Consider the following 17,521-nt stretch of genomic DNA (forward strand, 5'->3'; position numbering starts at 1 on the left):
GACATTGTAAATGAAAAATTTATTAAAGAAGGCACTTAAAAAGTATATTAGCAGTCAGAACAACGAGCTTCCAGTATTCAGAGTGGGCCATATACAATATACAGTATAGGCGATACAGTATAAACAAGCACAATATGCTGAACTTTTTCAGTTATTGTGTTTTTCATTGGCATTGTATGGAACAGCAGATGATTTTTTTTTTATCTAAATAGTGGCACATAATCTTACAGTTTAGGGCATATAATCCTTGAGATACGAACATGAGAGGATACAATATTTTTGATTTTAAAATTAATCAGATTTTCCCTCTTCCTGTTGTTTAAATTATCAGATGGTCCATTCTCTCAAAAACAATGTTTTAGCTAATTCACTCCAGATGATTTCACTTAGGTCTCCATTTCTATGTACAGTAATAACAGAAAAATAATTTTGATTCTAAATATATGCAGTTATCTAATAATAAAAAGGCAGGTGATTAAATACATATTAGCAGAATCCTTAAAAATGTTCACAACCACAATATGGAATAAGAAATAACAGCAGTATAAAGACAGTGTGCTATATAGATTTGATATTGTGCACAAAAACAATTAATATGTTATATTGGAAATGTAGAGTTGTGTATCAAATCTCAGTACATAAAGAAATCAGGAATGTGGGGAAATATTTTTACACATAACTACCGAGGTACATTGAAACACATACTGTACATAAGATTTAAAACATTTCACAAGGTTCACACAAACAGTATTATCACATTCAATTACACTTTTTCAAGCGTAGACACACAGACAGACAGACACACACGCGACGCAAGCACACACACACATTCACAGACGTAACCACAAGGTTTAATTCTTTAAGACAGTGCATTAAGAAAATTAGTTCAGTTATTTCCCTTGTGTAAAATGCCACTTTTCTTTGAAGTTAAAGTGCTTTTAGTAACATTACCGAACATGTTCATCCCAATAATAGCAGGACATTCACAATATTTTCAGATGTAACAGGTACTGGTGTTGTTAGAAGAAACTACATGAAATATGATACATTCCTTTAAAAAAATCTTTCGTTAAAAAAATAATATGGTTCCAGTATTTTCGCCACCTTTCACAGGTATTTTATTAATTAAAAAAAGAAAGAAACAGTACTTTGATTCAGTGATTAACATCCACCCCAGACATTCACCTCGCTGCAGAAATCATCTTATGAAGTCACTTTATCTTTTATGTGTTATAAATTCTTCTTATTATATATATACATATAGATGTAAAAATCTGTAGGTAGAATATTAACGTGTATTCAATAAAAAATACAAATATCTAATCTAAAGTTCTTCTAACTTTGCAGGCAGAGTCATAAAAACATGACCTGATTTTTGCAGGTTTGACTACCTTCCAGTTTCAGTAAAGTCCTTCCTCCAGACAAAAGACAATGAATATAGGTTTAGAAAATGTCTCTATAGATGACTTGATGTTTTGCTGTACATTTGCACATGTTTCACTTGTAACTTATTCCCTTCATTGCTGGTGGCAGCTCCATCCTCATTGTCTTCTCTACAAGCTTTCGGTTTCATCAGCACTGTTTCCACGTTGTGTTTGTGTGAGGTTTGTGGGTATGTTTCACTACACCCAGGTGTTTACCTTCATGTCATGGGCCCCATGTGCGTGGGCAGAGTGTGACTTCCATACAGCAGCCTGGTTCTTTTTTCCTCTCTTTGCTTTTCATGTCAGTTTCATATCAATTTTCTCTAACCTCCTCATGTGTTCCCCATCTAAACATTGCTAATACGCACACTCAATGGGCTGCTATCTCTGACGCGCCCCCTCTCTCGGCCCTTCTCCTCCCCCCTGTAGCTCTCCTCCAGTTTCATCTTCTCCGGGTCTGTCCCGTCCTCCTTGCTGCCGTGGTAACGGGACGCCTGCGATGGCGGGCTAGGCGGCAGAGACTTGAAGAGGGGAGGCGTTTTGGTTTTGGCCACTTTGTCGAAGAAGGCGAAATCAGCTACGTATTTTCCAGAGGGCGAAAGGGAAACTACGGGGGGGAACTCGTAGCCCCAGAGGATTTCGTCTGGTAGGTAGGACGTTCGAACCTGGCAGGTCGCTGAGGTCGGTTCAACTGTGGCGCTCATGATCACCAGCAGCTCAAAGTCAGCCAGGTCCGGGTCTGTCCAGCCACCACCTGCAGGACAGAAGACAGACAATTAGAGACTTGTTGTGTTTCACCCCATTAAAGCAGAAGTAAGCGGAATATTTGTGTTAATATAAGTCTTAAATAGTTATATCTTCCGACAGCAATCACTTATATATGTAGAGTGTTTGGTCTGAAACATGGGTCTGTCAGTCACTCTGCTCTGCTGTAAGCCGAGGAGAAAACTTTCCTTGTATCCTACAACCTTTATCCAATGAGGAGAGAGAACGGCATAAAGGGGCGGTCCTCTCTGTGTGTGCAGCCAAGGGATGCGCGTGAATGTGGTGACGTAGGGACGAGGGCGGGGACTGCTAACTCCATCGGCTGACAAGAAGTTAGCCAAAACCACCGGATCGCTTACTTCTGCTTTAACAACAAACCAAAAACATCATCTTCCAAAGCAAATCATATGGTTTTGATACATTATAACTATTTATCTCACTCTCAATACAAAGCAGCATCGGAAATATGCACACAAACATCCTGAAATTTCCAAAACATGAAACTCCCTACTTCCAGATGGATTCCAAAAATGCTTGACCTGATCACACACATACACATACACACAAACACTCACACACAGGGCTCATATTAGAGGTTTTTTTTACACACACTCACAAAGTCAAAGGTGCCACAGGTTTGAAACCTTGTCACCGATGCTCATATATGATTCCTGTATCTTCTAAAACCTTTGCAGAATGTACTTTCCAATCATCGACACACAACCCTCGTAACACAAGAAGACATATGCGCTCAAACAAGCACACACCTGCGTCAACAGGCCTCACTCAGAATGCAGACTCGGTCATCTGTCTAAACAGTCCTTCCCCTAACCCGGACCCAGTACCGCTCCCACCAGGGCAAAAACACCAGGTTTCGTAACCCCTTGTACACACGGCGACACAAACGTGGTTGAGGGATTCTCTGTATTGGCTTACTGGGGGCGCCCCATATTTCTATGAGCTGATGACCGATGGCTCTTACTGTAGCGCCATCATGAGGTTATAATGTGTGTTTTTGAGTGAAATATTTCAACATTTCCTAGACATGTCCCTCTCAGGATAAATTATAACAGCTTTAGTGAACCCCATACATTTAATGTGGCACAACTATTTCTCGTGCTACAGTCTTTTTGCAATAATTCCCAAATGCAAACCTGTTTAACACAAGTATGTTAGCATTGCCACCCTCAGCATGTTATCATACTGATGTTTGCATGGTACCGTCGTATCTTGTTTTACAGTTAACAGACATTAATGTGTTTGTTGTGTTTTGTTATTGGAGGTAATGTGTCCCCTGGGTATTACCGTAGACAGCCAAAAGATGTTGGTGATAATGTTACAATGGGTTTGTGGGACACATACTTTAATGTTGAACTTACAGTCAAGCTTTCATAACATAAACATAACTAGCTAGTAAGTGATAATATATATTTGTGAGTGTTTATTATCTTATTATTAAGTGCAACACACGTCTATGCGAGCCGCAGATAGACACTTTCACAATTGTACTATAGACACAGTCGGCAAGCAAGGAAACGTCACTTCCGGTTAGGGCCGTGGGGGAAAACAAACCGTGTCCCCCATACACACTCATGCAAAAACGCGGCATTTTAAACCTTTGTCAAAGGCTTTTTCGCCGTCCTGTCTTAGTTTTAATCACATGTATATGCTGACAGAGAGCTATATTTTTAGAAACTCATCACGATCTGGGTCGATTGTTGTCCGTACATTTAAAAATATTAGGTATTTCACAGTCAGTCATATTTGTCTTCCCCCCCATCTTAGTCGCCGCCGGCCGGATCTAGACACTCGTAGACACTGCCTGAGTTATTGTGTATTATTTTGCACCGCAAATAAATTCAAAAACCACAACCTGAACTTTTATATCGGAACTTCGCTCATCTTCTCCAAACGTGTAACGCTCTGACCGGAAGTGAAGGTTGCCGACCCTGCTGACTCGGTGTAGGCTATGGCGGTGAAAACTTTATATTTTAAGATGTACGGACAGCAATCGACCCAGATCGTGATGAGTTTTCTAATATATAGCTCTTTGTCAGCATATACATGTGATTAAAACTAAGACAGGACGGCGTCACGGCGAACAAGCGTTTGACAAAGGTTTAAAATGCCGCCTTTTTGCATGAGTGTGTATGGGGAAAACGGTTTGTTTTCCCCCACGGCCCTAACCGGAAGTGACGTTTCCTTGCTTGCCGACTGTGTCTATTGCTAATAAAACAAAACTGTCTTGACTCTTGGCTCTGCTAGTCACTAGTTGTCTCATTGTAACATTCACCATCACCAGCTCAACACCCAGCTGTTTGCTAACACACCTACATGCTTTACCAGATTGTTTATTGTGGCTTCCTGCCATAGTGTTTCAGCTTCTGCCTGATCCTGTTTACTTCCTTCCTGCTTGCACTGTATGCACTTTCTTACTGGTTGAAAGTGCAATTATCAGTGCTCATCTCTACAACAAATTTAACACCTTTCTATTCATTGATTGCAATTTTTACAATACGCATTTTATTTTTCACAATCAGCCTTATTGGCTATGTGTGATATGATAAGTTAAACTGCATGATTAAGAGGAATGTGCTTGCATCATAAGCTTAGAGAGGGTTTGAACAGAGTTGTCATCTCTCATATGAGCTGTCTCCACAGTCTCCTGCACTCCTGATTTAATGACTCATGGTCACACAACACCAAGAAGATTCACACACTGTTGCACTGGGAGCCGTTATTCAATGGTCCTAACAGAGCTGACATAGAACATGTCCTGAACATAAAGGGAAAGTTTGCAGGGGGCTCTAATGCTCTGTCAAAACATCCACTAAGTGCAGAATCATGCTCAGTCATGAGCATCATCAATTTGTGTCCCAGTACTTCTTAAAGTGTACATTAGGGACGCCCATCCATGCATTCATCCATGCTCCCAGCTATTCCAGCTTATCCTGTGCAGGGGTGCAGAGCTGGCGCCTATTCCTGTTCACAATGTGCCAACGGTAGAGTGCAACACATAAGCAATAATTCAAACTAACAATTACCAATTAATGAAATTAAATTACAACATTCAACATTTCCAGTTTTTAAATAGATCACCCAGTCATCAGAGCTGAAAGTCATTCAAGTAAAGAGATATATGTGGTTTGTACAGTAGTACACCTTTGACTCTGTTTATTTGACCCTATTCAAATTACCATTTTACTTAATAATAATAAAAACATTTATTTATCTAGAAAGAATTTGTATGTCACTATGTCTGGAGTTATGACAGGAAACAACCCAGATCAAGCAACAATGAAGACCTGGCAGCAAAACCAGGATACTGTTACACTAGGCACTAACACTGATTGTAGCTCTCTGGCCAGGATTATATGCCTTGTAATACAATCTCATAAATACAGCCACAGTTAAAATAACTGGACGTTCAGGAATCACAACAAAGAAGCTGACCATAACCGAAATGGGTGGAGTTTATAACCACTGATGATAACACATAAGGAAATCAAGAGTGTCAACCGAGGTCAAAGACGGAAATTTAAAAAAAGAAGCCGTAGTGTGAGTGTGAATAACGCAGCAGTTCAGCACTGGTGCCTTTGAAACTAGCAGTGCTGAGCAGTCTGAGCTGCTGTAAGTGGATCTGCGCAGGCTTCGTGTCAGCACCCCGGACTGTACAGCATTGTGCTCTAATGAGGGGTGTCTCTGGCGATTTCTCTCTCACACACATTCCAGCCAGAGAGAGAGAAACCCTCTCCTCCGGTGCCAAAGCGGCCCAACTCTGCACGGCCAGAGGCAGCCAAGCACGCAGCACATGACCGTAAATACCAACACACCTACATACACACACATACTTAATGTACGTACAGTTAGTCCCCAGAGACACGTGTAAAGTTTGATTTCAAAGAAAGAAATTGGCCGGTTCATGTAAGATATTAGACCTTATGTTGTAAAGTTATCATTGCTACTGAAGTATACTGGTATTTAAATATCATAGAATTAAAGTAATTCTAACAACATAATGCTAAAAGATAAAGGACACTAAACCTTATGTCCTGATCATCCTCTCCATGCCGAGTTTGAGCTCCTTCCCTCTGGCAGGAGATTCAGATTGCCAAAAGCCAAATCAATTAGACTGAAAAACTCATTCATAACACAAGCCATTACCCAACTTAATACAAATTCTAAACAGTTGTGATACACTCCACTTATTTATTGATGTATTTATTTCCTCGATTGTGTGGAACACCTCCCAGTTTGCCCTCTTGGGTACTTGCCATTTCAATGTTGTGTAGAGTTTGTGTGGATGTGCTCTATATGTTCTGTGTTTTTTGCCTTCCTGCAACATGAATTTCCCTTTGGGAACAATAAAGTTGAAAGTTGAAGATGAAAGTTGAATGGCTCAGTTTGAGTTTGGTGATTTACTACACTTACACCTAGCCTACTAATTTCTACCAAAGACGAAGGTTTCATTATGATATTGGTTTGTTAGACTTTGACTCAGAGCCATAAAATACCTTTTGCTGCCCAGGCTCTGAGAGGGCTGCTGTCATCAATGATGTGGTAGAAGGTCAGGGGGATGATGAGGAAGGGGCTGTCGGTGGACGTGTCCACTTGAAAAGGCACATTGCGCTGGTCAAGCCGCACCGTCTCGCCCTCCTTCGTCAGGGATGTCTGAAGCAGCTTCCCCGTCACCTGGGAGCCAAGATGGAGTCAGTAAATGCAGCCAAGAGGTTGCAGGAGGCATCCTGTAACCAAAAGGCCCCAGGTTTACTGTAATACCTGAAATGGCCAAGTGATGTGTCCTTGGGTAATGCACTGACTGACATTTTCAATGAATGCATGAGTCATGACTGAGTAACATTATTGCAGATATTTCACAGGATATGACTCAGAATCCAGTAAATGGTAATCTGTTACAGTTAGACAGTCTCATAAAAGTCTTTTACGGTTTTATGGACTGAAGTTGATTGAACTTGTGTCAGATTCAGTAATTGAGCATACAGACAGCTAGATAAGATGTCTATTGGCACATAATTAAAATTGTAGTGTAGATAATACAACAGAAGCTACTTCAGGATGTGATTAAAACTAAATATGAGGGACAAAACTCACACATGAGTTCCACACCAATGCAAATAATAAAATCACACCAGATGTCCAGAGAGGGGTTCAGTGCCATTACCTGGCATCCCAGAAGCAGGCTTTTGCGCATGTTGGCTACTCGGATCATGAGGCAGGGACGACCTTCATGATTTGACACAACAGCATGTTGACTGAACTTCACCGTCTCGCCTCGCTTCTTGGGACGAGCAACCTGGAAATGGAGGGAAACAAGTCAAGAGTCTGGGTAAACATTGATACACGATGACAACAACCCACTGTCAATACAGTATGTCACGTGAACTTCAATGATGATCTACAAGGTTTAAAGTTACAGATAAACCTCTAGATAAAAAATGTGTTAGATTACACACAAGGAAGAAACTGTTGAGATAACCCTGATTATCACAGAAAGGAGTGGTGATAATAAACACAGTGAAAATCTGTGAGCTTAACTGATAACCAAGAAGCGATAATGATAGTAAATAAGTAGTGGGTTAGTGGAAGAGCCACCAGCCATGAATTGCAATGTCACCATCCAATAAAGGCATAAAATGCCTAAAGACACCAACAAAGATGTTTATAGTGTCGGAGAGATGTGTTGCGGTAAATGTAGAGTTCATTGTACTGGGGCCAGAAATTAGTTAATGAAAACCCTTTTTATAATCACATTTTGCTGTTTCTGTTTTGTTTCACACTCTAAAACCAACCAACTATAACTTTATACCTTTGCAAGGAAGGTGCCCGTGATGAAGATCTCCATCACCATTGTGATGACCAGCTGAAAAATGAGCAGAATGATGGCAACAGGACACTCCTCTGTTATGCACCGGAAACCATAGCCAATTGTGGTCTGAGACTCCAGAGAAAAGAGGAAAGCCCCCGTCAGGGTCTTCACCTCCATTACGCACGGGGTATGGTTGGAAGGGGGGTCGAACTCTGGAAGAAAGGGAGACAGAACAGAAGATCATGTATTGAGGGATGTAAACAAATTACTGGGAACATTTTGTCTATCTCCATGTCCTGCCAGGTCTTTCTCATGCTCTGTTTTCCAGTGTGTGTTCTTCATTGTTTACTCATTCACAAAAAAGGATTTGTGTCCTTGTGTGTCTCTGTTGTGGAAAATACAACGTTTTGTCTCAGTTACAGGACATTATTGTTTGAGGGGGCAAAGAGGGGAGAAGATGAATCATACAGATGTTCTCCGCAATGGAGGTTGACGACGGTTTTAAGTCAGTTCTGTTCACTTTCTCTCAGTTATCACAACTATCCCTGCTGAATGAATCTACCACCAGTCCTTCAACCTTACCCAACAAGTCTCCATGCACCAATGCTACCAGGTACCAAAGAACTCCAAACAGGAACCATGTCCCGGCAAAGGTGGCGGAGAAGAGGAAGAACTTGTAGCGCCATTGCATGTCCAGAAAAGTTGTCCAGAGGTCGCGGAGGTACAGCGCCCCTCGCCCGCTCACATGCTCAATACGCACATTGCTTCGTCCATCTTTGGAGAGGACACGGCGCCTCCTTCGCAGTGCATTGGGCCCTCCAGCTCCTTGTGCGCCCGCACCTGCACCTCCAGCTCCGGTGACCCCCGCGGAGCCCAGCAGGGGCTTGGTGATGTCCGTCTGCGTCTGGGAGTGGCATATCTTCTGTGGGGAGGAGCCTTCTGAGGAGGGGGGAGTGGCTGAGGTCATGGCTGGCACTGCAGGGGGTTGGAGACAGAAAGACGGGACAACGGGAGGTGAGGAGAGGAGGACGCAAAGTGGGTGAAGTAGGTATGCATGAAAAGACGACGGCATAGGTTGTATGTGACAAATGAACAGCAGGTGAGTCGAAATGAAAAGGTGCAGGATGTGTGCGAAAGGAGAAAAGGGAAGAGGAGAACATTTGTTGAAAGAGAAAAATGACAGAGTGGAACATTTGCGAGGAGAGGGAGATGACGATGAAGAAGGGGATTAGAAGAACATTTTTTCGCTGGACAGTGTTGTGGCTGTCGACGGTGGTCCATTTAAGCCCCTTTCTCCTTTCATTTGGGGCAGCTGGCCTTGTCAAAATAAAAGCCCCCTTTCAGCATGAAGGCACAGCTGCTCTTTCACATTAAGAGCGTGATAGCGCTGGTCGTTTCGCATGTCGCTTGCACAAGACGGCCACTGAAATGGATGAGGAGTCACTGCTGACCGTTATTCTACACGAAAGAAAAGAAGCCTTTGAATTTGATTCAAAGATACGGAGATCTTATGTTGGCGGTCACCGTCTTCCAGTCTGCTGAAAGCTGTTTTCATACTCTACCTCTCACTTTTTGGCCTGTTTTAAAACTTGAACAGGGACCTCAACTCAGCAGCAGATGTGACACAATGCAGATGTGCATTTGAAGCGTAGCAACAGCTTCTTCTGCAATGTTAAGTCCAACAGTTTTACCTTTGTGTTAATTATGCTCAAGCTTTGTTATTGCCCAACAGAGTAGGAGGTGAAGTAGGAATAGTAGCAGCTTCAAGTTATGCATTTCTCATCAAAATATATCAAGTTTTTGGGAAATTCAGTCCGTGAACACTTCCAAAATAAATAGGAGACTCGACAACTTCAGAAACTCTGACAGTAGACTGTTGTTGGACTTTTGGTTGGACTTCAATACCCAACTCTGGCTAATTGACATTTTTTGTCTGTATTTAAGTCATTTTTTCATGAGACATTTGGAAAGAATTGGATTAACAACACAACTTAAAACCAACAAAACCAACTGCCAGATTGACATTGGCATGAGACGTTGCCCTGACAACCCGGCGGTGTCGCAACCTGCATTCAACTGCCAAATGTGAGTCAGTTGCTGTTGTGTTATTTTTGCCATGGGACTGTCTGTTATGATTTTGGCTTGGGACTTAACTGGCCCGCACAGAGACCCCCCTCCCCTGGCATCAACCCCACCCGACCCCCCTTTTGTGATAAACTGGAGCACCAACTCCAAGCCAGGCCTTATCACCCAACGTGAGTGGTTGAGTGCACTAATGCACTTGTGGCTCAATGGGAGCGAATCCCTGCTGCCAGTTTCCAAAAATGTTTCTGGGAAGCCTTTCAAGGACAGTGCAGAGGCTGTTATAGAGAAATATGTGTATAGTATAGTGTATATATATATCATGTATATTTTTGGTTACCTTGTGTATGTTGAATATGGATGATGTTTCATTCCCATATAACTGCACTGTCATTCATTACTCAAGTGTCTGTGATGAAGTGTCAAGTGTATGCTTGTGTGAGGGGCTGTGGTGAGACTATATAAGTGGCTCCGGGTGTCATAGTGTTAGCAGTATATTAATTACTAAAGGAGAAGTGTCCCACCCCACCCTTGGGTGCCATGGACACTCATTGTCACTGTATATAGATGGTTCCCTGTGCTCTCTTAAGAGCTTTACCCTCATGGGCCACAGTTTCTCCCTCTCCTCATCCTTCTTTTCCTTTTCCTTACTCTCACTCAATGTTTTGTCAAATGGCCCTTTTGTCTCAACCTGCCTCTGCTTTTCCGGAGAGAATATAACAAAATCAAAAACTAAACAACAAAAACAAAAAGCCCAAGAACCGGGGCGATCTGATACGCTCTGTCCTTTCCTGTCCTTTCTGACCCTTCTCTCTCCTCTCTCCACGCCGGAGCTCACACTGACTGAATGAATAGAGATCTGTGTTGATGTCTGTGCTCTGAATACTAAGATGTGGAGGGGGAAGAGAGCGGAGGGAGGCGGGGTCAAGAGGAGGCCCATGTGATTGGCCGTGTCCATCTCCAGCTGAACCCTGAGGAGCTCCTGCCTACACATACAGTAAACACACACTTGTGTATTAGACATATAGACCTTGTGAGCAGTTAGGACACAATACAATACAATTTATTGTCCAAAGGGACGTTTGGTTTTGCGGAGCAAAGGCCGCACACATTTCATTCAGCAGCTAGCAGTCGCATGGCTTTACTCTAGACCAAAATCAACAATAAATCTTATTGTTTTCTATTTTCTTTACCCTTTCTGTCACACTCTGGTCTATTTGACCTCTTGGGGGCAGTGCATCAAGGTGCAAAAACTGTTATAGTGAATTACACATCCAACAAGACAAAAAGCAACATGAGTGTTTCTTTGAAATTGTGTTTCTGGGGATGGAGTCCAATACGAATTCAATTTTAGCCTCCACCAACTCCAATAAAAGTGATCTGTCTCTTTAACAGCTTAATGCACCATGATGTTTGCTACTGTAGCTAGTTACTGAATTTGTCTAGCTGCAGTTTGGCACTGGTCAGGAAGAGGACAGTGGGTTCATCAGACCTTTTCTCTGCTTACTGTAAAAAAACAAAACAAAAACATCTGTCTGCTGTACCAAGCTAAATCTAGATTACTGTAGTAAAATGTAAAACCAAAACAATGTGTTGAAAGACACTAAAACGCTTGTTACAGTTCAGGCAATCAGTGGCTACACTGCTACAGGTGACCCCTCTCATATTACACATTGTAATTAAATCCATTGTATGAAAATATTGAAATAAAGTAGCTTTCTAATGGATGCTCTTGTATAAGAGATCAAGAGTAGAAATACAGCAAAACACAGATGTAAAAATATACTATATATCTTCGTTGGAGGAGTGATAATTGTTAACATTGTAACGCATCATTACAGTAAATGTGTATTTATGTGTATTATGAATGATAAATAGGGGAAATGTAACAAAAGCAAAGTTAAGTCAATATTAGTACAGAGACAAAACCATAATTGTGAAGTGTGTCAGTGTCTCTCTGTCACACTGATGGATTCCCTCTCTTGTGGAAAAAAAAAGACTTTTTCCACTCATCGGACGACCACACTCAAGGTTAGGATCTCTTCCTCTGTGTCCGACTCTACATCCCTCTCCTTCCCCCTGTCCCGTGTGCACAAGAATCCTTTGTTTTCAAGGAGATGAAAGGGACAAAAGCCACCATTGAAAAATACGACTGGGTGAGCGAGTGAGTGAAAGAGAGGGCAAGTTAGACGGGGAGAGGAGAGCAGGACGGAGTGCCGAAGTGTGTGTGTGTGTTTGCACGGTGTATATATGTGTGTGTGTGTGTATTTGATAGTGTGTGAGTATGCAGTGCTCGACATTGTGAGGGGGCAGAGATGTGTGTGTGTTAGGGGAGGTTGAGAGAGAGAATAATTGGTTTTGAGGGGAGGATTGAGGGAGAATTGAGCATCGGGTGACAAAAGCGGAGAAAGAGGAAGGGGGAAAGTAGAGAAATGGACGGTGGAGGAGAAAGAGAGAGAGAGAGGGAGGAAAGGGTTTGTAGAGAGAAAGTGGAGGAAACAGATTGGTGACAAAGGACGGTCATTAGTATTCCAGAGGAGAGAGTAATCCCTTCCACTTGGCACCCTCGTCCCTGCAGTGTCCACATCCACAGAGTAGCCCCTGGCAGCCAGTATACTCTGCACTGAAAAGGCTCAATACAACAGGACCTGAATGGCTGTGACCACTGCACGGCACAGCAGCCTCGGCACGGCCCTGAAAGGACTGTCCAAACATCAACAGAGGCCGTGCCAAGAGGCAGGCATCATCTGCTCAGCTCAACACAACACGATAAAACCACAAACTGACCCGAGCCAAACCAAGCACCGCACATCACCATAGTAATGAGCTGCTTGATGCCGCTGCTGCTGCTGCTGAGTCTCTTTTACACATTAGTACAGCAAAACATTTCAATCAGGAGGAAACGTCTCCAGCAGCAAATATCACCATGTCAGGTGAAGGTGAGGTCGCACAGAAATCAGAAACATGCATTTTTTTAAAAATCTTTCTCTTGTGGAATTGATGATTGATGTTTTATTATCCTGTAGAAACCATAAATCTCATAAAGGTAAGGATTTTTTCCTATATAGTTTATTTAACTATAGGAGGGAGTTCAACTATATATTTGGAAAGCCACAGGTTTCACTGGGTAGCTCACTGTCTTATTTAAATTAAAAGCTAAATTCACCATATCAAATAATGCAAATACTTTGATTCATCAAAAACTATCCTAGCCAACTTCAGCCATTTACATGTCATCAATAAAATTCAAGTTTCTGCCTTAAACAAAGTGTTATTCTATTAGTCATTTGCTCCTATGCATAATTAGATTTTTTTCCATTATTAACTGTGTGTCAGCTGAATCACTGAGCCATACTATACTGATATTCCACCACATATAATGTAATACCTATTGAAAAAAGATGTGTTTGTCAGATTGTAATTCAGGTTCTGCAAATAATCATAATTTGTTTGTTTTTTCTTTCTCCTCCTTTCCTCTCTTTCTCTTCCTCCCTCCCCACTTGCTACCTGTTTTATACATGTCCAGTATATGCCTCACTATTTACTGTAGAAATAGGCCTATGTGTTCTAGATACACTACTGTTTTTACTGGCTGGCAATTAACATCACGCCCAGGGACTACAGTTGAAAATTAGCCACTGGGCTAACACTGGCACATTCACAGTAATGTCAATCAATGTGCACTGCCCCTGAAATAAATAAACACATAAATAAATAAATAAATCCCAGTTGATTTGTAATAACATGTGTGCTAGTAGCCTTCAAACAATCACTCCTCGTATTTCTCATGTTTGTGCCAATGAAAAGTAGTAAAATCTCTGCACAGCTGGCCGAGCAGCGCGTTAAGTGGGTGTGATTGGCAGATTTCAGAACGTTACAGAAATTGTCGTGCACAACGACACCAATTCTTATATGTGGAGGGTGTAGGAGGAGGATTTAACTTGTACTGATACTCTATCTGATGCTCGGATGAACAATAGGTTCAAACAGCAGCAGTGACATCTGTTTTATAATTACAGCACATATACATTGAATTTAAATCTATTTGTTCTGTGATTGATTCCACATCGCCTGCATGTCAACATAAATAACCAGAATGTGGATTTTACACTAACAACAGGAAGTAATAAGTGAGCAGTAACCATGGTGATCAGACATTTGTCTCAATGTCTCTGAGTTCAACAGACTGCCCAAGCCTACATCTAAATCTAACCCCCCCCCGAAACCTCTGTCCTCCACTTCCTCGGCCCAGACTCACTATAGCCCAGGAGTTACGACACTGACCTAAATTAAACAGTGGGAAGCAGCTGTTGTCCACCGAGCCGTGATTTAACTCTGACTCTAACTTTTACTTTTCATCGTCTTCCAAGTCAGTAGTAGTCGAGCAGATGACCTGTCTCCCTGCGGTAAATCTCACCGCTCTACTACTGTTGTGGTGCTGATGAAGATTTCTCCATGTGATTTGTGTTTATGTGTTGTGTGTTTCCCGAGCCAAGATTTTCTATAGACATGCAGCGAAAACACCATAAAACTTTTATTTTCTATGTGTTTTATGCATTATAATGATTATTTTCTGCCACTACAGACACTATTCTATACTATACTACACTATTGTATACTATACTATACAACTGGTATCACTCAACTACCAACAACTATTACTGCACTACTGTAGCTCCAAATGCATTGTACAGTGAGAAATATTCATCATAAATGTTGCTACTGGAAAGAAATGTAACCTTTTTCATGTAATAGTATAACATAGACTTAAAATAGAAGTCTAGAAACAGAGGTACAGACGGTACAACAGTGGAACCTCCTTCTATTAATATCCCTCCGCACTGTAAACACAACACAACTGAGCCCAACTCTGATTGACTCACATTTGTGTTTGTACAAGACTTCTCCTCTGACTTTTTTTCCACATTTACAGAAGAACTTAACATTATGAGGATAAAATAGATACAACACAACCAAAAACAAATGTAGGCCTATATGAGGGTGTTAGAGGGAAATACATACAAAACAGCAGCACTACAACAGGAAAACAACACAAAAAAAAGAGAGAGTGAGTCTGTAAAGAAGCTGTCACATCTGTATCTCTGAAACTCATGTGACACCCTGATAAGAAGAAGTAGCTGCAGAAAATACTGATGTTTGTGTTTTGTGCGTCTCACCTCTCTGTGGACTTGTAACCGAAGTTCACTTTGACCACAGCCTGGAAACTTGAAGACTTAATTTTTTTCACTGTCCAGCCAACATGTGAGAAAAAAAAAGATGACAGATTTTGTTTATCGGTCTTGCAGTAGAATAAAAACAAAAAATCTTTTTAAAAAGTTGCAAAAGTAAAAGCAATGTCAGAGTTTTGAACGGCACACCACACTTGTTGACAACTCACACATGTTTTACATCACCTCTCACTGTGACATCACATTGTTCCCTCTCTGCCGTCCGTCTACGTCGTTGTCATCCTTTATTTTGAAAATAAATTGAAAAAAATATTGAAAAAAAAAACTAAAGAGTGAATCTCTCAGGAGAGGAAGAAAAGAAAAGAAAAACCTGAGCCACCGACAGAGCAGAGGCCTGGACGAGGAGCAGCCGGCGGTCAGTCAAGTGTCTCCTGGTGCACTGGTACTGGCGGTGCCGGTTCTGGCTCACTGTTACTGGGTCATTATGTAATCAGATGAGCACTTCTTGTTGCATGTGAGTCCAGCCAGCGTCTGTGTGAAAGACGAGTGTGAAAGAAGCCTGTGCTGTCCACTCCTCCTGGACGACCCCCCCCCACTCCACTCGGCTGCGATGCCTCACTATATAAGCCCCAAAAATATTCCCCACAGCCGCCGTTTCACGACATTTTTAATTCATTAATTCAACTCTCCACCCAGCTTCTCCTCCTACCCTCCCTCTCCATGTCTCTCCGCGACTGTACTCTATAAATGGGCCTCTTTGTTGCGAGGCCTCCTCCGCTGTTTCAGCCTTTGTCAACTTTCTCATGTAAATGTTTGATGGTTATAAGATACAAGCCTGGAAGTTGTCGCAGTGAAACAGAGGTATTTTACAAATCAAAGACTGGAAGAACAAAAAGAAGAAGACGAAGGGGGAGGAGGAGGAGGAGGAGGAGGAGAAGGAGGAAGAAACAAAATACAGAGCTCTTTTCTTTTGCACTTGGCTTCTTGCAGTTTTTGCGCCGGCCGCTGTGCAGTGAATGGATAATGTCGGTGCATCTCTGTGAGGCTGTGCCATGTCCGCCTGCAAGGAGGGGGACTTGGTGCTGTATAGTACACATGGTCCTGCTGTGAATGGACAAATCAATTCACCAAAGTAACAACCGTTATATTGAAACACTGGCCTCTATAGAGGTGGTGGTGGTGGTGGATGAAGCTACAGATTCAATTTCAAAGTTGTATTTTCTTCATTTTTAAGATAAAATGTGTTTATTATTTTTGAGATAATTAGGGTTTGTGATGCAACAAGTTTATCTGGATCATGGGAAACTTTGTAGAACTAAACTTTAGGCATGGTGACAAGTCTTTCACCATTTTGCGTTTGTAAAAATAAATCGTAATGTCTGAATTAGTTTGTTGTTGACGTGAAAAATCTGAAAATCTGTGTTTCATATCAAAAAATGATGGCGTATGTGTTGAATTCTGCTGAACTAGGGTTAGGGTTAGGGCGAGGGTTAGGGTTAGGGGGTTAGGGAACTAATCAATAGCCATCATCATTAGTATCATCTATTTTATCTACAATAATACTGATATATGATGATGCAGGTGACAAACAGCAGTTCCCTTGTAGGAATATTAGGGGAGTAATGAAGTGATGCAACAGCACATGAACTAGTATATCAAAGTATATACGGTCTAACGCCCTATAGAGTTCATCTACGTCTCTATAGGAGCGGGTTAATAGAGTTTTTTTAATTCCAAAGAAAGTAAAAAGGGCATCGTGACAGACCACCATTCAAAGTTTGCCTTTTAAACTTTGTTTTGACAGGAGTTAAATTTACCTCATGCTCAGATGAGAGTCTCCGGGCGGGACGCAGACGAATCCATCTGCAGCACAATGAACCAGCCACTGAGCCTTATGTGGCCCGGCCCCGGGTTTCACACACGCATCAATCTGTGGGGCCCCTCCAACCTGCCAGCGGGTGTTGTTCCCCTTCAATACCCTCTCCGGTCCCGCAGAGTTCAGGGCTCCCCTTTATCCGGAGCGCGGGGGCCGGGGCCTCCATCCATCCACAGGGGCCTCGATCGTGTGTGTCTGTGTGTGTCTGTGTGTGGGTGTTTACCTTCTGAGGGAGTATTTGGCTCCTCTCAGGGTCACGGTCAGGCTCGGGCCCCCTGGGTGGGGAGCATCACCTGGAGCCACAAAGCAGCGTCCATCACGGTCACTGTAACAGACTGTAACAGAGATGCTGAGGAAC

At 42.2% G+C, this 17,521-nt stretch overlaps 1 protein-coding gene across 2 annotated transcripts; it reads right to left on the bottom strand.

Annotated features, from left to right (window-relative positions):
* Positions 1-892: 892 nt before the first annotated feature.
* On the bottom strand, positions 893-15,622 carry kcnj10a (potassium inwardly rectifying channel subfamily J member 10a). Of its 2 annotated transcripts, none has more exons than XM_085759601.1 (7): positions 15,513-15,622; positions 15,276-15,345; positions 8,599-8,991; positions 8,017-8,228; positions 7,372-7,503; positions 6,704-6,881; positions 893-2,178 (listed from the first exon to the last, which is right to left on the bottom strand). In XM_085759601.1, the coding sequence occupies exons 3-7, from the start codon at positions 8,981-8,983 to the stop codon at positions 1,772-1,774; spliced, it is 1,314 nt and encodes a 437-aa protein (XP_085615727.1). In that variant the 5' UTR covers positions 8,984-8,991; positions 15,276-15,345; positions 15,513-15,622; the 3' UTR covers positions 893-1,771. The 2 variants fall into 2 exon arrangements, with proteins under 2 accessions (XP_085615727.1, XP_085615728.1); XM_085759602.1 differs by having other exon boundaries at positions 15,497-15,602.
* Between the last annotated feature and the right edge of the window lie 1,899 nt (positions 15,623-17,521).

Source organism: Trachurus japonicus, chromosome 18, assembly GCF_045865225.1.
Source record: "Trachurus japonicus isolate A0001 chromosome 18, Traja_1.0".
Lineage (NCBI taxonomy): Eukaryota > Metazoa > Chordata > Actinopteri > Carangiformes > Carangidae > Trachurus > Trachurus japonicus.

Bases quoted from the DNA above. Each gene is read 5' to 3' on its own strand.
- kcnj10a (XM_085759601.1), bottom strand. From the start codon at position 8,983: ATGACCTCAGCCACTCCCCCCTCCTCAGAAGGCTCCTCCCCACAGAAG. The intron at 6,882-7,371 runs GTAATGGCACTG...CTTGGCTCCCAG, and splicing joins GCCTGCTTCTGGGATGCCAG to GTGACGGGGAAGCTGCTTCA. The intron at 2,179-6,703 runs GTATTTTATGGC...TCTGTCCTGCAG, and splicing joins CAGAGCCTGGGCAGCAAAAG to GTGGTGGCTGGACAGACCCG.